Genomic DNA, 22,576 nt, shown 5'->3' on the forward strand with positions numbered 1-22,576 from the left:
CGGTAGTATTTTGGGTCAAATTAGTCTTTTGGTAGAAAATGAGAAAATGTTATAAAATTGGTGGTAAATGAGACAATTTCTCTATTAAATATCTAAATGCCCACTACTTCATCAAATAGTTTTAAATTAAATTGATCTATTGGTAATTAGACATCTCTAACAACTAAGTTCTGAAAGTAAAAGCACATTTTATACTGAAACTTTAATCTTACCTAAACTTCAAAATCTACTCCAAAATAACATATTGAGGAGCTGTTGAAAGGGTCACGATAGATATAGCACAACACTATTTATTTATTAATTTTCTTTAAAAAAAAAAAAAACTTCAAAAACACTATTTATTAATATATTTATTTGTATTATTTACCTTTTCGTCCCTTAAAAAATTATAACTTACATAATTACCCATAAAAACTATTTATTATTTGTCCCTAAAGAATTTATTGAACTTGTTCAAAAATTATTTCTCAAATTTTAGATGTTAATATATTTTATGCGTATGAATTATATACACTAATTATTTTAAATAATTTAAAGACACAATACATTAAATAAAGAGGAATATAAAAATAAAATTACTACGAATGATGTAAATGAAAAATATATTAAATATGAAGAATTGAGCCTCAATATGACAAAAAAAAAAAGAATATATAAAGAAGATTTTTTTAGTGCTAAAAATGGAGTTCAATTGTAGATGAGTTACTATTTAATACGTCATTTACTATAAAATAAAGATAGATTTTTCGTTTGAATATGAAAACATCTCTAACACACTAAATAATAAAGTGATATGTGAAAAAATGAAGTTTGATGAACTCCAATTCAACTTTAACTCGTGCTCTGAAAATTATAAAAAATCATTATAATCAATGGATGTCAATCGAAATCCAATGGCCGTGCCAGGCGTGCCAAGGCCACGCGGACGCACCCGTCTCGACCACTCAAACCACGGGGACTTCTTGAGCCTCAACGGAGTATTAATGCTTGTATTATCATGAAAGAAATGGCATTATATTACGGGGAGTCTCATAAACTGTAAATGAGAGAATAAATACCAGTCATTTTCTTGAGATGATTAATGTTGTTATTTCTTCGATACCAAATTATGATTATTACCATTGAGATACCGGAATGAGATACTCATAGGTATGAGGCACCAATCGAAACAAAGTCATTCCAATCGATTGGTGCCTTTCGTATCTTTCCTCTCGAGGATCTTATCTCACTGCGTCATTTCGATACCTTTATTATATTAATACGAAAAAGAACAACAAGACCCAAATCCATAAAAGCATCCACCTCCGTATGATTGGTGACAGCTCTATAGCTCGACCACCACACTTCTGCACATTGAATCTTTTGGCACCGGCAGGCCAAGCCGTAGGAAACAAGAAGTATTTTTTTTATGCGATCAGGTGCCAAATCTTCTTGTTATCCCCACCTCTAGAAACCAGGGAACCACAGCATGGGGATGAGATCGTAGCGGATATAGATTCTTTGACAGAGGGGGGATGTAGTGAAATTCTCATAACCCAAAACTCTGTAGAAATTACTCCACGCTTATTCTTGTTTAGGCTCCCTCACAAGAACTCTCCAATATTCAAAAGGCAACTACACTAATTTTGAGTGTTGGAGAGTGTATTAGAGGCACTGCCTACGCGTCCAAGTAGCTATTTTTTTCATAAACGCAAGGAGCTCTGGAGCAAATATCCTAAGCACTTAGTATAGGATTTGAGACTTGATTCCTTGTTGGCCTAAGTGCGGTCACATGGTCCGGTCCTCAATTAAACCATTTAGGTTCTCGTGTTGATTGGTAAACATGCATCAGTGGTGTGCCGACCATGGTCAACGGTCATTCCACTCGTGCCAAGGCCACACAGACGGCATCCGTTTTGGCTCCCCCTTGACTAAGGGGCTCCTTGAGCCTCTCTCCCGCCTATAAATATGCCACTAACCCTAGAGAAGGGGTAACACATTCTCAAAACCCCGAAACTCTACCAAAATCATTTTAACACATATTTTTGTCGAGGCTCCCCTACAAGAATTCTTCAATATTTAAAATTTAATTATATTAAGCGTCGAAGAGCACACGAGACGAGAGAGGTTTAACTTCAAGCAATTTGGATTAAGTGGACATGTACACGAGAGTAATCATGAGGCACAGCCGACCCAACACAATTGAAGGTCTTATATAAAATTTAATAATTACGTCTCTTAAAAAAATTACATTTATAAATAAATGAGCCAATATTTATATGTCCTTTGATATTATGAAATGAGCCCTTTTATAGCCTTTATTATTTTTTAAAATTTTAAGCCCTTAAACGTGGGCTTAACTCGTCAAGGGAAAAGGCCGGCCCTGACTACAAGATCATTTAGGTAAATTCTATTATTCTTATTTACAATATTGTTAAAACAAAACAAAACTGAAGTAAAAGACTATCTCCCTCTATCTCAAATGTGCCCAATGTAAAGTGTATAACACCGCCAAGACAGAGAACACACTACTCTGATACCTTCGAGAGAATAAAAAAGTATATAACCAGATTTCACAACGCACGAAACTAGACAAACCACACGTGCGTATATCTCCTTGGCGACGCCTTGGTGGTGTGTCTGTAACATGTGTCGGTAAATAACTCCACTCTCAGTCTTCTTACTTGTACCAATTTTCACCGATGATTTCGTTCTCAACTAATCGTATTAGTCTTCTTTACGTTTTACATATTTTTCTCTAGGATGATTCTGCGACTGAAATCTGATTTCCGATCTGTTTGATTTTTCATACAACGACATGCCTCACACAGAAAACCAAAAACTTTTTCACAGAGAAAACGTAGAGAGCGAGCGATTCTCCAAAGCGACCAAATTAGAGAATCCACCTGTTAAGAAAGCTAATCAATTAAATTTCTTACATTAAAATATATAAATAAATAAAGAAATATTGTTGGCTGTAATTCTGGTATGAAGTAGGTATCACATGGTACGTTCATTTTAGTAGGTATCAGCTCTTTTTTTTTTTTTTTTTTTTAATTTGTTGATCAGCTTTAGCTTTTGAGACTGAATGGAAGGAGGACCAATATCATCTCCGCCGCCGCCGCCACGTCAGCGACGCTGTTCCCCGGCCTCGCTGCGGTCCCACTTAACGGCAGCGAAGCGATGGGCCGGCGAGACGTACCGGTCGAAGCCCGGGTCGCAGTGGGCGCTGGTGTTCGCCAGCGGGGCGGCGATGCTGGTGGCGTTCCCGGCCTCGAGCCTCCTCTCCCGCCTCTACTTTCAAGACGGCGGGTCCAACAAGTGGATCATCTCGTGCGCCGCCGCGGCGGGCTGGCCCGTCCCGGCCCTCGCCCTCGTCCCGCTCTACTCGGCCCGCGGACGAGAGGCCGCCGCCCCGACCCCTCTCCGGCGGAGCCTCGCCTTCTCTTACCTCGGCCTCGGGTTTCTGAGCGCCGCCGACAACCTCATGTACGCCTACGCCTACGCCTACCTCCCCGCCTCCACCGCGGCCCTTCTCGCGTCCTCGTCCCTCGCCTTCTCGGCGCTCTTCGGCCACCTCATCGCGGAGAATCCGATCAACGCGGTCGCGACGATCACCGCCGCGGTGGCGATCGTTGCGCTCGACTCCGAGTCTGACCGGGACCCGAGCGTGACGCGCGGGCAGTACGCGGCCGGGTTCGCGTGGGACGTGGCGGGGTCCGCGCTGCACGGCCTCATCTTCGCGCTCTCGGAGCTCGTCTTCGCGAAGCTTCTCGGGTCGGCCTCGTTTCACGTGGTCCTCGAGCAGCAGGCGGCGGTGTCGGCGGCGGCGTTCGCGTTCTCCGGCGTCGGGGTCGCCGTGGCCGGCGGGGGGCTCCGGGCCGTGGCGGAGGGTTTCGCGGCGGGCCCAGGGCGTACTGGCGGGTCGTGGCGTGGGCCGCGGTGGCGTTCCAGGTCGGGGTGACCGGTGCCACGGCTGCGGTGTTCTTGGCGTCCACCGTGTTTGCCGGGGTGCTTAACGCGGTGCGGGTCCCGATCACGGCCGTGGCCGCGGTGGCGTTGATGGGCGACCCCATGAGCGGCTTCAAGATCTTGTCCCTCGCCGTGACGGCTTGGGGGTTCGCTTGCTACGTCTACGGAGGCTTGAGCTCTTCTAGGAGTAAAATTTTGAGTCCGACCAGTCATGGTTCTAGTTCAAGCCCAAACAAGACATCACAATGACAAACATTGTGAAGCCTGTGCAATTTGGTAACGAGAATTCATTGTGCATCAAACACCGTGCAAATATTCTGCTTAAGAATCTGAATCCAAACCTGATTGTTTGTGCAAATCAGAAGGTCTATTTCTGTTGGCTTCAAGTGGTGGAAGCCCATCGCTATCATTTAGATTTGAAAACTTCAGGCCTGAAGTGGAAGAATAAGCAAGGAATGTTAAAACTTCATATTCAACGAAACGCTGATAGTGCAAAACACACAAGACAGTATTTACAAGCCCTTTGTCCTCCTTGAATTGGTATCGACTCGATTTAGAAAGATTCTCGAGAGAGAACTAGATTACAAATGAAAGCAAAAGTTTATAATATTGTGCCAGGGGTTACCGTTAATAGCCGGTTTGAGTGGGAGATCGCTCTTAAATTCAACTACAGATCGATCCTCTATTTAACTTTGTTTAACCGTCTCTTGAATGTTGTTTGAAGCCAGTTGCTGACATGGAAATACAGGAATATTTGAATCCCTACAAATCCTTTGTCGCATCGATCTTCGTACGGACTTTTTTCTCTCTTTCAATCCCTTTTATCATTCAGCCAGACTACAGTTCCGCTGCACATTTGCGCTTTCCAGTCGGAGAATATAACCGACTCTCTGTCTATGATACTTTATATGATGCAAAGAGTAGCAACACAATCACCGAAATTAAAACACCCTTGCTTCTTAAAAGCATATGATAGTAGGCTAATATATAGAAGGTTACAAATCCCGTAACTCACTTATACCGAGGATCGATGTAATATAAATTTCTGATAGCCAATGGATCAAACTCTCAGGACTGCATTCGAAGGCCAAGCGTAATCAGGACGAGGAAAAATGGGACTTTCACTCGTCATTTTGCGATCAAACAAGTTTGACTTCCCTTGGAATATATGGAACCCACTTGGCCTGTCAATCCCCTGGACTCGTGTGAAAACACAGCTGCGAAGAGATTTGCGAGTCTTTCAAGATGAGATGTTGAGATCCAACTCCAATGCATTGTGAACATTCACTACCACAGATTTTCTCACAGAAAGAGAAATCCATTAATGTAGTGATAAATATGGCGGTCTTAGCTCTAGTATCCCGAAAATGGAGATTTGCCTTAGTTTTCCCACCCTTGCGATCAGACCAAACCCGATGCTTCTCTTTTTATGGTCATATTGAGCTCTGTGAATCTAGTAACTGATTATTCTGTTTTTGTAGCAGGGTATTAATCCATTGAGCGTAACTTTCCTCAATGCTCAATCTCTTATCGTTGGCCTCCAATACGAAAGAGATGATTGATCGGGATGTCTGAATTTTTCAGTGTAACGAGTTTATCTTCCAGTTTCGATGTTTGTAGTTTCTCTTTGATCAGTTTATGGGCTAAATCTTCAGACATCAAAGGACTTTCTTATTCTGACCTAGCACGGATGCCACTCTTTTTTGTTTTCTGTCTCAACAATTAAAATATAACAGTTCCAAACAAATCTAAATGAGCGATTTCGAAAGACCACAAGTTGCCAATTTTAAAAATATATCACAACCTCAGTGAATACGAATGTAAAATTCCAACTCCATGACAACGACATCATTGGTGCATAGATTCACACTAATGATAAAAAAAATACTAAACAACGAATTTCTGATAGAACATAGTAAAAAAAAAAAAAAAACCATGATAACTTTCTTTCACAACATAACATACCAGTCCGACGATCTCTGAAGCGACCGATCTTGTTCGTAGAACAGAACTTGCAAAATGATACACCCAACTTTGCTGCCCAATCCAAGAACCTCCTCTTTACCGCTCTCATCAACCACCGCAAAATTACCTGACAATACCAAATGAACCCACGATGAGTCCGTTCTGAATAAAATTATTTACACATATTGAACATTATGTAGATAATTCAACATCTTCATGAAAATTCCTAATTGAGAAACTCACACAATTTCGTCTTTTTTTCCCTCAAGAAACTACTACTAACGTCTGAAAATCCCTAAAATCCACCATTGGTACTGAAACTTAGCCAGGAAAACTGCTAGCGAAGCGTCTCTTTTTTAAAATCCCTTACCTTCAATAACCACATTGTATTGTAAATAAAAACAATTTATGTCGATTTAATTACAAATTAGAACAACCTGGATAAGATTAGAGCCTCTAAGCGAGATGATGGTCTGGCCATCTTCAAGACTCAAGCTCTTCTCCTCCGTTTCTTTCTTTAGATTCTTTCTTCCTCCTCCTATGGCTTACGCTGAAGGAGCTCCACCGTTAGGGCATTTCCATTTCCCGCCGGATTTCGCCGCTCCGTCGTACGAGTAATGAATTCGATTGAAATGACAATGATGTTTGTTTAGGTCGCAATGGTTGAGGTTTGAAAGACACACCGATAAAGTTGACATGATCTTGCAAAAGCTCATATGGCAAATTGAATCACACTCGACGCACTTAATTTGGTTTTCAATGATTTGCTTCAGGGAGCTACTAAACGGAAAGGGAGATTTTAGAAACAATTAGAGCGAGAATTTAAAAAAGCATTGTGACAAAATAGTGTGGTATTAGAGCATCTTTAATAGTTTAGCTAAATGTATTGCTTAGCTAAATAGTATTTTTGTCATAAAGATTTTTCTAGAGCTAAATAGTTAAGCAACTAGCTTAAATTAGCTAATTTGCTTAGTGATAGGTGCGTTAATCACGCGTAAAACTCCTATTTCCCGAACCAAAAACCGACGAGTCCTCGAGTATTTTAATGGTTTTTAGTAGGTTTTTGAGTAGTTTCAGGTTCAAATGAGCAATAGAGCGTCTACAATCAATTTCGTGGAAAAAGGACGGGATTTGGAGACAAAACGGTCGAAATAGAGTCAAAAAGCGATAAGCAAGAAAGTTGGCGACTACGCGCGCCGCGCACCCTCCCTCGCGCGCCGCGCGATGACAGGATTCGAGACCGCGCGCCGCGCATCGACGATAGCGCGCCGCGCATACGGGGGCACAAACCTTGAAATCACACAGAGTCTTATGCGCGCTCCGCACATAACCTGGAGTTCGGACCGCGCGCCGCGCATGGACGACCGCGCGCCGCGCCCTCCTTCGGGTTTTGACGGACTTACTTTCCGTTTTTGATGTTTTTGGACGAATTAAACCATTCCAAAGGCCCAATATGCTCCGAAAATCACCCCTTGACCTATATATGTGACTCTAAGCTCTGAAAAACATATCTTCCCTTTTGTTTTTAGTTTCTATTTTATTGTTTGGTTGTTCTAGAGAGCTTTTGAAAGAGGAAAACGGCGTTCTTCAACGGAATTGACAACCCGACGAGTTCTCCTTCTCCGAATTCATTCGTTCTTCTTTCTTCTCTTCTTTTATTTATTTTATTTCTCTAAATTATTGTTGAACATCAATTTTATTTAATATGGATTCTATGTTGGTTTCAATATTTATTTTAGTGCTTTTAATTATTCTGTTATGTTTAGCGTTGATTATGAATACCATTAGAAGCTAAGTTTCTTATGGGGTTGCGATGTAGCCGGGATTGATAATGGTTGGGGGGGCTCGTTAGGGTTAAATAATCATTGTTTGCTTCATTATTATGGATTGCTTGATATGAATTGTCCATTATGCTTTCTAGTGCTTGATCACCATTAGAATTGTTATCTAGGATTGTTTAGCTACTCGAGAGAGAGTAAATAATCGTGCTTTTGTTCATGTCATCATAGTTGATCATAGGTTAGAAAATCTAGGCAATTTATGTAATCGTTTGAACTCTTGTTTCATTGCGTGTGATTGTTTAGTAGGATTAGATGCCGAGAGGATAGTAACCCGCCAATTACATAGGTTTGCTAGAACACTCGAGAGAGGCTAGTGAATAAGTTTGATAGAGTGAGATTAGCATCCATAGGAGTAGATTTTGTTGTTCAAACCCGAAAACCCCCCGACCTAGTTAGCTCCGGTGAAGTCGTGACCCCTACTTTCTCTTCTTGCAAAACTCGTATTTAACTCTCTGCTTTAGTTTTATTACTGCTTTTGTTACAACCATCTTCTTAATTTTACTTGGAATTAATTAGCATCAAGTTTTAGAAAATCGCTAGAGTAGCTAGTCTCTGTGGGATCGATATCCGTTACTTAAGTTAAGTAACACTATTACTTGTTCGATACGTCCGCTTGCGTGCTAGTTATAAAAATATCGCAACACTTAGATTTGCTTAGCTAAATCAATAGCCAATATGCAAAACAATGGTTAAGCAACTAGCTAAATATTTTTGATATTTACAAACAAATTCCTACAATTGTTAAGCAAGAAACCATTAAAGATGGTCTTAGTGATTTAGTTAAATAATCAATTTAAAGTCATGAATTTGCAAAATAGTAAGAGTTTATTCATAATCACAAGTGGATTGATTAGAAAAATTCTTTGAAATTTAAATCATTGATTTATCTAGTATTTAAATATATGATTTATTTACAAGTTTATTAGATATAAAATTTCTTATTAAAAAAATTATAAAGGATTATCTTAATTTAGTGAAATAGCCAAAATGTGCAACAATCTGATTTAAAAAAAAAAATTTATCGCCAAGATTAATTTTTTTGAAAGTGATAAATTGTTTATAATAATAGTAAAAAAAAATTAATTTTGGCTGTTAAAAAAAAATTTAAAAACATAAATTTGACTATTTTGTTAAAAAGTTGAAACTTTGGCTATTTTGCTAATAAATAAGTTTCAAACGACTATTTTGTTCAGTTTTTCCTACTAAGCTCAAAATTGATAATTGCAAATCAAATTTAGGTGGCCAAAACAAATTTATAAATCTTGGTAATGAGAAGAAGAGATAATTAATTGAGAAGAGGTTTATTTATCGCAATCACATCAAAGATTGAGTCAAAATAACTCCAAAGTCGGTGAATTGCATGATTCCCATCACGTCAAAGATCAGCAAAACTACATTTTCTTAAAATCCAGTTCAATTTACTTATAAACCATACGATTCAGGATATGCTGGATTATATTAATAATGAATCCGTGGTCCGACTCGAAATCTACCTTTTATTTATTTTATTTTTGGCTGAAACAGCTCGTATCTACTTGCAAATGTTTTCCATCAAATGATACGTCGCCATAATGGATTAATTAATAACCAAAAATAGTTAGATACTCTCTTGTCTTGTGGTCCTAAATTAAGTGACAATCTTTTCCCTATATACACATGATCATAAAATCTCTCTCTCTTGGTAATTTTTATTATTTTTTCCTCATTAATATGGACTTCCCAAACCTAATAATGGCTAAAACCATATAAGTACATTAAGCACCAACCGTTACAACGGTCTTTCAAAATCTGAGGCCAAAAGAAAAGACCCTTTAATTCAACCGACGAGCAACAACATCAAATTAAGCACAAACCCGAAAAAGAAGAAAAGAAAAGAAAGAGACAAACCAATGAGAGAAATGGCTGTGATTAAAAGCAGGTTTGTTCTCCGGCCGTGCGTCTTGTTCGTCATCCTCGTCGTGTTCCTAAGCCTTTGTTCTTTGTCGCGCTCTACGCCGGAATCCGAAGCTCTGATAAAGCTCAAACGCTCGTTCACGGTCACCAAGGCGTTGGACTCGTGGGTCCCGGGATCGCCGCCGTGCAACGGGACAGCCAAGTGGCACGGAATATTGTGCATCAACGGCGTTGTGACGGGGCTGAGCCTCCAGGGGCTCGGGCTCTCCGGCACCGTCGACGTGGCGGCTCTTCGAGCGATCAGAGGCCTCCGAATCATCAGCCTCTCCAACAACTCCTTCTCCGGCCCCATCCCGGAGATCGGAGGCCTCACGGCGCTCAGGGCGATATACCTCTCCGACAACGAGTTCTCGGGCGAGATTCCGGCGGACTTCTTCGCCAGGATGACCTACTTGAAGAAGCTATGGCTTCCGAACAACAAATTCTCCGGGCCGGTCCCGGCGTCCCTCTCCCGCCTGGCCCGCCTCGTCGAGCTGAGGCTGGAGAATAATCGATTCGGCGGGCGGGTCCCGCCTCTCTACGCCGCCACGGCCTCGGGGAGCCTCGCGTCGCTCAACCTGTCCGGGAACGGCTTCGTCGGAGAAGTCCCGGAGAGCCTCACCGTGAAATTCGGCCCGGCCGCGTTTCTCGGCAACCCCGGGCTGTGCGGTGAAGGTCTCGGTCGGGAATGCGGGAGCAACGACGGCGCCGCCAAGTCCACGAAGGTCATGGCCGCCGCGGTCACCTCCGGGGCGGTCGTCGCCGTCGTCGTCCTCCTCATCGTCCGGTCAAAAAAGTCAAAGCGTGGGGCCGGCGAGGACTCCGGCGGGTCGGGGACCTCCTCGACTCTCGAGGTCCACGTAAGCACCTTGAACAAAAGAGAGATTGACTCGGTCAAACGCGCTGGGACCCTCAACAGTTTAGCGCTAAAAGGAGGGTCAGACCCAGGACCATCAGGTAGTAACAAGAATAACGACAGTGGAAGCAGCAATAGCAGCAACGGAGGCGGATCGAGGGCGGACATAGTAATGGTGAACGACGAGAAAGGGGCGTTTGGGATGCCGGACCTGATGAAGGCGACGGCGGAGGTGTTGGGGGGGAGCGAGATGGGGTCGTCGTACAAGGCGGTGATGGCGAACGGCGTGGCGGTGGTCGTGAAGAGGATCAAGGACATGAATGTCGGGGGAAAGGAGCGGTTTCACACGGAGATCAAGCGACTTGGCGGAATCACCCACACCAATGTGCTCTCTCCCTTGGCTTACTATTTTCGGAAGGATGAAAAGTTGGTCGTGTCCGAATACGTCCCCGGCGGCAGCTTGCTCGATTTGCTTCACGGTAAGTGCTTGAATAAATCGCTATGCATACTTCAAACCCTTCGTATGAATAAGAATAAAAATGTTGGTTATCCATATTTTCATTTTAAAAAAAAATGTCTTCGAAAATATATAAACGTTGAATTTTGTTTTTCGCATGGTTTTTCATCGAAATTAAAAAAAAAAAAAAAATTCAAATTCCGCAAGATTTTAATAAAATTTCGACTAAAACTAAACACGATATCACACGGCCACCGAAATCGCGCCCATATGTCTTATGGGTGCGACTTTTACACTTTTAACGTACGAAAAAAAAATCGCGCCTAAAACCTCCTGATTGTTGCACTATGTTCACGACAGGCGAGCGCGGCTCGTCCCGCAGCGAGCTAAACTGGGCGTCGAGGCTAAAAATCGTGCACGGCGTAGCGAAAGGGCTGGCCCACATCCACTTCGAGCTCTCGGGGCTAGACCTCCCACACGGAAACCTCAAATCAAGCAACGTCCTTCTCGGCCCGGACTTCTCGCCCCTTCTCTCGGACTACGGGTTCGCACACCTCATCAGCCCCTCGGCCGTCTCGGCGGCCCTCTTCGCTTGCCGCGCGGACCCCGCAAATGCGGTCTCCCCGCAGTCGGACGTCTTCTGCCTCGGCCTCGTGGTCCTCGAGGTCATGACGGGCCGCGTCCCCACCCAGTACCTCCTCGGCACCGGCAAGCTCGGCGGCACCGACCTCGTTCGCCTCGCCGCCGCCGCCGCCGGCGCCGGCGACGAGGCCGCCGTGCTCGACCCCGAGATCGCCGCCGTCAGGGGCCCCTCCCTCGCCCGAATGCGCGGCCTGCTCCGCCTCGCGGCCGAGTGCGCCGACCCCGACCCCGGGAGGCGCCCCACTGCCGCCGGGGCGCTCCGCCGGGTCGAGGAGATCGTCGCCGCCGAGTTTGATGACGTGGCGGCAGGGGAAGAGGTGGGTCAGAGGAGGTTCAAGAGCGATAGTTTTGCGTTTTGAGTTTGGTGATGAGTTTAGTCCTGGCGTAATATAGGATTAGAACGATTGTTATTAATTGTGTCTTAGTTTTGTTGTTCTAAGTTCTAACATTACAACTTCAATTGTGTGAAGTTGTGCGAAATGTCTGACTTGTACCTGTATCATATATAAATTTTTATTTGTCCGGTGTCCGTGAATTTTCTGTTTTTATATTTATTTATTTTATTACTGCTCTCTCTTTTCAATTTATGTTTAATATCAACGAGAATATGCAGATAAATTATTTGTTAGATTTATCATTAAGAAACCTCATTTCAAAAAACATTAATTAGGAAAATTTTCCTCGATTTTTTTTCCCACGTGTAAAAAACGTGTAAAAAGTGCCTCTTAAATGCTTAATCGTAGTCAAATCATGCGGCTCTTCTCCGTTCCCACGTGACTCCACCCTTGTCTTTTTTTTTCGAGGGTGGAGAAGAGCAAAAATCTCTCCCGAATTTTTAAAAATTACAACTTTTGTCTTATATTTTCTTTATAAGTTTTTATATTTTTATCCTAAATTTATATGATATTTCTAAATTTGCGCCTCTTATTTGATTTCTTTCAAATTTGTCCTTGATTGGAATTTCTAGCTCTTCCAGCGGTTATAGAATATATTTCAGGTGATTTCTATAATAATCGCTTCAATTAAAGAGAATATGATTGTGAAAAATAGTAAACGAACAGAAAACATAAATTCCAGTATATCAGTTAAATTTTGTAGTATTAAGAGTTTCAGTCTTTTATTAAAATTTGAACAACTTTATTAGTGATAGTGTCCAAACCCACGAATTCAACCGAGATATGGAACAACTTGGCTATTACCAGACAAGCGCATAAGCATACTCGAATGAAGAAGCTTGAAAATGAGGTTTTGTAGTAAGTTTAGATGAAATAAAAGCACAAAAATGACAGAGAAAAAATAAATGGAAGGATTAATATTATGGAGACATTTCTTCATAGTATTCGGTATCAACATGAAAGAAATGTAAGATATTAAAAAATATTAAAGGATTAATATTATAAATGAAGGTCAAAATTACGGATTAATCTAGTTAACTATCAAAATTTTAGACAAACGATTTCTTTAAAATTCACATAACTTTATCTTTGGTGGTTTAATGACTTGGAACTATTGAACTCTATCGAGCTCTGAAATAAGTTGCTTTTAAATACCATTCCAAGAAGTGGCAACGAGGCTGCTTGTGATTTGTGTAAATGAGCCGATTAGTACTAGGACAATGGTGATTTTAGACGCGATAAAAGTCATGTCTAAAGTCCCTAAAACCGCTTTTATTTCACAACAAACGCGACACGGATCGCGTTTAAAGATCCATGTCTTAAAGAAAACAGACACGACAAAGTATAAAAAGTGAACATTTATGATTTAGAAACAGCGACTATTGGATTAGAGTCTATTGTTGATCATTTAAAAAAAAAAAAAAAAGAAGTAAATTCTTCATAACCTTTAGAAACTCCAAACAGGCCACTCTTTTCTTTTGAGCCAAAACAAAGAAAGGAAACCTATATATTTTTCAATATAGACCCACTACAAGTACTACAGTTATATTTGACTACTACACTTGACTCTGCTTATTATCATCACCAACCTACATCCCTTCATACTCCTTGACATAAATAAATGATAATTGAACAAGAAAATGACCACTTTTTTATGTATCTCAACTTTCATGCTTGGTGTGACGACCAATTTTTCGGACCGTTTAATTCTACTTGCTTTTTAAATTTTAAAAAATTCTTTAAAAAGCTCGAAGGATTTTTTTTTTTTAAACACATCTAATAAAGACGAACCAAAATTTTATAGATCTTAATAAAAAACAAAAACATTTAAGAAAAATATGAAGATTGCATATCAAACATTTCATGAGAAGTACTTAACCAAAATTGAAAATACGAATTTGAAACAAAACATAGCAGCAAAAATACTAAAACATAATCCATAATCTAAATCTCAACCAAATTAAAAAACTCTTTGAAACTTCATAACTTTAAAATAATTGAAAATAAAGCTGTAAAATTTATTTCTTAAAGACTTGTGGCGAAAGACTTATTTTGTAAATGAAAACCATAACCCAACCCTCTCTCTATTGATACCGCTAGTCCACCATGTTCAGTTCTTTGCAAGTTGTTTACCTACAATACAGACGTATATATTTTTTTTAAGAAATGAGCTTACGCTCAACGAGAATAATATAAAGCTCACAAAATAAAAAGTAATGTAATGCATGAACCGGTTATTAGTATTTTAAACTAATCGGTGACTTGATCTTTCTTTTCTTGATTCTATCAACTTTTAGTTCAGGGTGCCCCTAAGGTAATTGTATCTATTTCAATGTGCACTTTAGAGATGAAGATATAGGGTTGCAAGAGGTCCCACACTTCGCTCTATCTAATAAACATATTAGGGCATCGGCCCGAGAAATTTCTCCATTTGAGCCTCGGCCCAGGAAACTTCTCCTTAAAACCTCTCGAGGCGGTACAATTCCATTGCTTATCTTTATCTTTTCACTTTGAGAATTACGTTACATCCAAATATAACATGTAAATAAAAACTTTCATACATATGCTCATACAAAAACAGGACTAAAATAATAAAATATGTACATTCTCAAATCTAATTTAACTTAACATCACATAGCTCACCAAACATAAATCACTACTTTAAATTACATCTAATAAATAGCATCAACACATAACTTGCAAATCGTAGCTCACTCAAATATCAAACCACAAAAAAACAAACACACCGTCAGATAGTAAAACGCATACTTAAGTATATAAAATTACATATTAGACTCATAAATAATATGTTGATCAAATTTATTTTTGAACTAATCTGTGTTGCAGTGAGATTATTATCACCTTTGCTTTGGAGAATATGATCGTTGATCGTGAATGGGTCGGGAATACTAGACGACTCGGGACCTAACCAGACAAATAAAGAATTTGATTCAATACCCACTGGAAAATATTCTCATAACTGAAGAGGGTCGTTGGAAAATTTCATAAACGGGCCTAGCATAAAAATTACAGTAATACCCCTAACCCTCGGGTAAAAGACAGAAAATAAATTGCTATGCAAAAATCTACAAATATTCCAGTAAATATGAAAGTTTATTTTGAACACAAAGTTCTAAATCGACAAAGTCAGAATCCGTTTGAAAATGTGAGAAACTAAGCAAATTAACAAATCATAAAAATTTAGGATTTACTAAACAATCATATCTGCACTCTAATTTTGAAACGACTGTTTAAAAATAATTATCCATTCTAAAATCGTAAATATAATTTATTTTTAACAGGAAAGATACTAAAAAAAACTTTACAAAAAGAATCAGGTTAAAAGATTAACGAACAATCCATACTAAGCGTTTTAAAACGGTTTTGAAAATTGACGAGAAACTGTTTTACAGATCTGCGTACTGTTTTTAAAATAATCGAAAAATATTATGTATTTCATAAAAACATTATCCGATTAAGGATTTAGATAGAAGACATTTATACCTAGCTTTTTAAAAAAGAATCGATGAAAAATAACGATTTTTGAATCCACAGTAAGCGTTTTAAGAAACGATTTTTATTGAATCCGAACCAAATAAAAGAAATACATACCTTTTTTTTCAAGGATTGAGTTGCCTAACTAGAGCTACGAATTTCCAAAGAATAAGAGGAACGAGAGAGGGAGAGCAGAGAGGAAGCGTGAAAAAAAAAAGGATTGGACGTTTATATATAGGGCTTGATTAAACTCTAAAAGCACAAATCTAATCATACTCCAACTCCTAATATATTAACTGTACACATATAACATATCTCACATTAATATTCTCAAAATAGCACATATTATGTATGTTATATACACTTATAACACATATCAAATATATTATACAGCTTTATCATGTATATATATTCTAAGAGGTTATTTATTTATTTATTGTATACCTGTATCAATATATCAATAATATATATATATATATATTAATAAACTCTACCAAATTTTCTTTAGATTAAAATTCAGCTAAAAATTATAAAAAAATTCTAATGCATTTTACATATCTCAAATTAAATTTTCAAAACTAAATATTAAATTTTAAATCATTAATAGATTTGATTTTGGGGTTTCACACTTGGTATTCTAATAGTAAGCTCCATCTTATACAGACGGAGAAGGAGTGGCGAAGTTTCCGACTCCATATGATAATGATCGCCAAGGACTATGATTCAAGATAAAAGTTATTAATGAATAAGCTAAAATGAGAAAAATAGATTTTACAGTAAGCTATTAGTGAAGCGAAAGAAGAGATGTAAGGGTATCTACGCTCTCACTCGTGTTCATTTAGCTTTAGGTTATTAGGTTCATAGTCCCCAAATCGGCTCTGGTAAAATGAGTTAGAGAACTCTTGTAGTAAATATGTGAATTTGACTACACACTCACTATTGCAACTTGGTTGCAATATCTTTCGCATTCGTAATAAAGTATTTTACAAATAAGTTATTAATTGTTAAATAATTTCATAATATCACTAAGATTTAATGGACCTGAAAAGAGCAATTTAAATCGGTACACAAGGCCCAATGAAGCTTGTGGTAAGCGTGTAACATAGTGTACATGAACCTTGGATTTGTTTGAACAAAGTCCAATTGAGTATTTATATATTAAATATGATCCGATTTTGTGAATATTTAATACAGTAAATATTTATGAGAGTATCATGGAGATATTTCTCTACTTTCTAATTGTAGAATAATATATCTTATTGTGAAAAACAGGTAATATAATAATTATATTATTTAATAAGAATATCATAGAGATATTCTATATTATTCAGTTACCTGAATAATATATTCAAATATGAGAAGTAACTAAATATTAGATATGATATGAATATTTTATTTATTAAAGTATCTTGAACATATATATCAACAAATCATGTTATTTATTGACATCTATGTCAATAAATCAATAAACTTTCCAGTGTTGTCATTTGTTGACATATATATATATATATATATATATATATATATATATATATATATATCAATAAATTGTGTTGATTGTTGACATATATATGTCAAAAAATCGTCAAACAAACCCAAATTTCTAAAAAAAACATGCGAGATGCAAAGAAAATAAAAATTAGAAAAAAGTAAATTAAAAAATGTAAAAATGAATAAAAAAAATATTCTCTCTCCTCCTTTTATTAGTAGATTTGTCTCAATTATGTTTTGGGTAGAAAATGAGAAATGGATTATCAAATGATAATAGAATGGTCAATTATGAGCACTGATCATCTAGAAGAATTTAACTTCTCTATCAATATTAATGGATACATGATCCAATTTGTTTGATCATGATTCCTTTTACGTGTATAGTAGTGTCTTTGATGTTTATAACATACATATAATATTGATAATATTTTACTAATGAATTATTAGATTAGATATAATATTATAATGGGAAAATTAAAATTGGTCAAATTAAGTTACCAAAGTATTAATAGCCGTTCATTAATATTGAAAGCCAAGTTTAATTTACTCTTTAAATTTCATAAATAAAAAACAAAAATCTCAACTCAAAACTAGTGATCAAGCATATTAATTGAAATGATTAAGAGATTTTTGTGGGATAGTTATTCGAGCGGAAAATTAAAAAGAAAATATTTAAAAATAGGAAAACCAAAGATATATGTCTACACAGTAATCAAAATTTGCCATATTCAAGTGTAATTATTTTAATAATTAAAAAAAATAATTTATCTCATGCTGACTTCTCCTTAGAATGATGTATGCAGTTTATGTTATTTTCTTAAATTTTAGATATTTCGAATTTCGAGCAAAAAAAAAAAAAAATCATTCCCCTATAATTTTAACTTATGAAGTTTAAATGGGCTATATACATAACTCTTTTTATATTCACGAACATTTAAACATTTTAAATGTAAAGTATCTGGGCATTTTTAAAATTCGTTATACACACAAACAAGTTGTTTGCCTACAAACACAAGAGTTGTTTATACACTTACAAACAAACACCTTCAAAGAAAAACAATACTTATTCCAAACAATAAGCATTTTACCATATTAATCAAACTCTTAACATAATTATTTATAAATCAACAAAAACTAATAATTACAAATATTCTAGAAAATACAGCAACTAAAATAAAAGCACTTAAAAATTTGCTTTATCATGAGCTGCGTTACCTCAGTCAGATTTGCTTTCAACATCAACGGCTCCACCCGAGGCAGTGTGACTCCTTTCAGAGGCCTCCGCCAGGGGGACCCTCTCTCTCCTTTCCTTTTCCTCTTCTGCTCTGAGGGCCTCTCGAGCCTCTTTCGAGCGAGTGAGGAATCTGGAGCGATTTCAGGAGTCCGGTTCCGGGATCTTCATGTGTCACACCTTCTCTTTGCGGACGACAGCTTGGTTTTTTGCCGAGCGACCCCTGACGAGTGTGAGAGGGTTACTGACATTTTACGGACTTATTCTGAGGCTTCGGGCCAGATGGTGAACTTTCAAAAGTCCGATGTTTGTTTCGGTACGGAGGTTAGCGATGGGGAGGGTGAGGTCCTGGCTCAGATCCTTGGTGTCAGGAAGACAGACTGCCATAAGCGATACCTGGGTCTTCCCGCGTTCACTGGTCGGAGGAAGGCAGAGCTTTTTGGATTTGTGAGAGACCGTGTTTGGGCTAAGATTAAGGGTTGGAATGGCCTCTCCCTCTCGCAGGCTGGCAGAGAGGTCCTCATTAAATCCGTCCTTCAGTCGATCCCCAGTTACGTGGCCTCGTGCCACAAGATCCCGCTGCGTTTGATTAGAGACATTCACTCGGCGATAGCCAGATTCTGGTGGGGGGGGGTGGAACGGTGACGAAGAAGATCCACTGGTGCAAGTGGGAAGACCTCACGCGACACAAGTCAGAGGGCGGGATGGGCTTCAGAGATCTGGAGAAGTCCAACCAAGCCCTCTTGGCTAAGAGCGTCTGGAGGCTTCTCAGGAGACCGGATAGTCTGGTAGGACGTGTTTATAGACAGAGCTACTTCCCCGACGGTGATATTATGACGGCTCTCCCTGGCTCGTGTAGCTCCTCCATATGGCGCAGTCTTCTTTGGGGACGCGAGATCATTCAGTCCGGTTCGAGATGGCGGATCGGGGACGGGGAGTCTGTGTTGGTCATGGGCGACAGTTGGGTTCCGAGGGACAGACCGGCCTCCTGGATCGATCCCCCTTGGATTCCCCCCGATATGCGGGTAGCTGAGCTTATGAGACCCGACGGTAGCTGAGACGTCAATCTTATCACAGCGATGTTCGGTGAGGAAGACGCTGCGGCGATCCTGAGCATTCCGTGTAGGGGTGAGGGCACTCCTGACGTGCGACGCTGACATTACACTAAGAACGGAGAGTACTCCGTCAGGAGCGGCTTCCGTGTCGCGATGGAGAGAGCCAGCACTCTGGTCGCCAGCTCTTCAGACCCGACGGCGATGGAGAAGTGGTGGACGAAGTTCTGGCAGCTGAGAGTTCCTCCTAAGGTGAAACTCTTCTGTTGGCGAGTCTGTTTAGGCCAGATCCCGGCCAGAGCAGTCTTAGCTAAGAAGAGGATCACCTCTGACGACAGCTGCCCTGTCTGTCAGGAGGCGAGAGAGTCTGTTTTCCACACTTTTTGGGGTTGCAGGTGGAGCAGGAGAGTCTGGAAAGAGGTGGGCTTCGGCCACATTCTTCCGCCTTTCAGGGACGGCGATGCTTTCGACGCTATCCTCAGAGCGACGGAGACCCTTGAGGTTCGTTTCCATGAGCTTTTCATTACCATTATTTGGGAACTTTGGAACCACAGGAACAATGTCTTGGCCGGGAGATCAGCTTGGAGCCAGCCTCAGCTAGTCCAGTGGACGGTGAGCTTCCTCGAGGAGTACAGAGCGGCTACGATTGGGGAGACTCCGACGAGCACGAGGGTGACTACGACCCCCAGATGGACCCCCTAGTGACGGGACCCTCTCGATTAACGTCGACGCGGCACTCGCTCGCGACCGTGGAGACTTCGGTGTCGGTTGTATTGTCCGAAACCACACCGGAGAGGTGATCGCCTCGCATACGCTTTTCCTGGCTAGGGGGTTCTCCCCCCAGCTTGCGAAAGCGTATGCTGTCCTCCGGGGCATAGAGCTAGTTCGCAGCGTCGGTGGTAGGAGAGCGGAGATCCAGTCTGACTGCTTGGGGGTGGTGAAGATGATCGATGAGGGCGTGACGCTTGCGACAGAGCTTGGGACGATCTTGCACCGCATCTTCAGAGAGGTGAGGGAGCTTGAGGTCTTTCGCATTATGCATATTTCTCGTCTTTGTAATGTTGCTGCGCATAATCTAGCGCGCTACGCGGTTAACCATCACTCGTCCTCGACCTGGCTGGGTTTAGTCCCGCCTTGTTCGGAAGAGGCCATTAGGGCCGATGATCGCGAGTTGAGGTCCCGCGCGGCCTCCTAGGGCCCTGTTTTGTTTGAGTTTATTTCTGTTTCTTTACCGTTGGTTTTGTTTCACTTTTATCTTTGTAACCACGGTATTCCTCCGCCATACGTGAGGGCTTTTATGATATTCCGTGACACCGACCACGTTTCCTCAAAAAAAAAAAAAAAAAAAACAAGCATATTCAACTTACGAAACTTTTTTCGGGTTGGATTTAGGTTTTTACCTAAACTGTTTTCCTATTTTTAAAGTTTTTAGAAAAAATAAGGGTGGAAAGAGTGAAGTTAAAATTCGGACCTTTTTTAAAAAAAAAAATTAAAAAGGGATATTCTATCTAACTAGACAAATTGAAACGTAAATATAATAAAGTAGCAAATATTTGATTATTGTTGCAAAATAGCCATTAAACAATATTAACGGACCTAAACATATGAGTATACCTTTTTTTTTTATTTCCTTAATAAATTTGTATTCCATTTATCTATTTAAAATTGTTTATAACAGTTAGTTTATGACAACTTATTTCAGTTAATATGGCCTTTGCCAACTTCATCACATAATTTAAATTGGACTAGATCTACGCTAAAAATTACCAATAAAAATTCAAACCATCATCATCTTCATCTTCATCACATACCCTAAATTGATCAAGATTTGCATTCTACGACTAACAAGGACGAGACTTTCAGAGATGGAGGTTCGATATCAGGGGTGACCTCCTGGGTTTTCCTTGTGATCAAAATTTTGGCTGCTTTATATTCTAATAATTTTACAACAAAATCTCGACTAAGTTTGTTTTTTAGTTTTTATATTCAATTATTTAGCAAAATAGCCAACTCAAACCTTTAAAATTGCTAAATAGCCAAGGTTTTGTAAATACTAAGTAAATAGCCAGATATCATTTAATACACTCCTAAATTTACAAAAACGCCCAAATGATTCCCGCCCATAGTCACAGCAGTTGACTTTAAAAAAAAAACGTGATTCCGAGATTTGAGGGGAGTAATAACTGCATATTTAAAACCGATCAACTCACAACCTCTTATCACACGGCAATTAAGAAAAAAAAAAAGATTTCTTCCAAATTTTTTTTTCAACTCGCGTCACTTTCTCCGACGAACTGCATCCATCTTCTCCGACTACCGATTTCGGCGAGGGGATCTCAAACATGTATGCATGTGTAATTTATTCCGATTGTAACTCGTTTATACTAATGTTCAACATCGATTTACACATTAAAACATGGAAAAAGTGTTTTTTTAGGAATCGGTTATGAAATAAGATGGTCTTGCTTATTCTTCTTCCTCTGTGTAATGAATCAATGGATTTTTGTTCATTTATCCGAAAAATTTCACAGGTTTGGGTATGATGTCTAAAACTTGATGTGTTATATCTAGATCTAGTGTATCGATTCTGTTTTAATGTGTGTTAGTGTATGAGTAATACCATTGTAAATGTGTTTGAAGAATTCGTGTCTTTGGATATTAGAAGGAAATATGATTGACATATTTTGTAGTAAATATGTGTAAATGTCAGACAAGCCCAGATTATTTGTAAGTCATTATTTACACATAATACCATTGTAACAGAGTTTAAAATTGGTGTTTTTGGATTTACAAGGATGTCGGTCAAACAAACAATCATGCTCATAGCCGCCACAGGAACATATTTTATGTGCGTTATAACAGCATGTAAATATACGTAAATAACAGCATGTAAATATATTGCATTATAACAGTATGTAAATATACGTAAATGCATTAATAAACTGGGATGAACCTGGCGTGAAAGAGAGATATAACAACGTTTGAAATATATGTGCGTTAGAAACAAGAAATTTAAATAATAAAACGAGACAAGATAAATCATGCAGTAAATATAAGAAAATAATATAATAGGAAACAAATAAATTGCCAAGGTTCAACGTCCAAATTAGTTCCTAAAATAAAGGGAATCATTAAGTTGACTAAATCATGTTCACACTTATATGATGAATTTAAATTCAAAAAAATCGGGAAGTTATATAATCAGAAATTTCATAAACATTCGAAATTCAAACGCAACAGGGGTAAATTTGGAAATAAAAAAACATAT

General features: G+C 39.2%; 1 protein-coding gene, 1 long non-coding RNA gene and 1 pseudogene across 2 annotated transcripts; 2 read left to right on the forward strand and 1 right to left on the reverse strand.

Moving 5' to 3' along the window:
* Positions 1-2,453: 2,453 nt before the first annotated feature.
* PUP5 (purine permease 5) lies at positions 2,454-4,200 on the forward strand. Its single transcript, XM_089627234.1, is given in 3 exon segments — positions 2,454-2,634; positions 3,049-3,869; positions 3,872-4,200. Coding segments are annotated over 2 exon segments (1,131 nt in total). The 5' UTR covers positions 2,454-2,634; positions 3,049-3,067.
* On the reverse strand, positions 4,112-6,721 carry LOC149385642 (uncharacterized). The gene is made up of 4 exons (XR_016301467.1): positions 6,354-6,721; positions 5,917-6,043; positions 4,293-4,382; positions 4,112-4,215 (listed from the first exon to the last, which is right to left on the reverse strand). It is a non-coding gene; the product is annotated as an uncharacterized LOC149385642 (long non-coding RNA).
* Positions 6,722-9,655: 2,934 nt separating this feature from the next.
* On the forward strand, positions 9,656-12,003 carry LOC149385643 (pollen receptor-like kinase 3 pseudogene; annotated as a pseudogene).
* Positions 12,004-22,576: the final 10,573 nt, after the last annotated feature.

This window comes from Urtica dioica, chromosome 9 (assembly GCF_054948205.1).
Source record: "Urtica dioica subsp. dioica isolate 48M chromosome 9, U.dioica_male_clone48M_v1_H2, whole genome shotgun sequence".
Taxonomy (NCBI): Eukaryota; Viridiplantae; Streptophyta; class Magnoliopsida; order Rosales; family Urticaceae; genus Urtica; species Urtica dioica.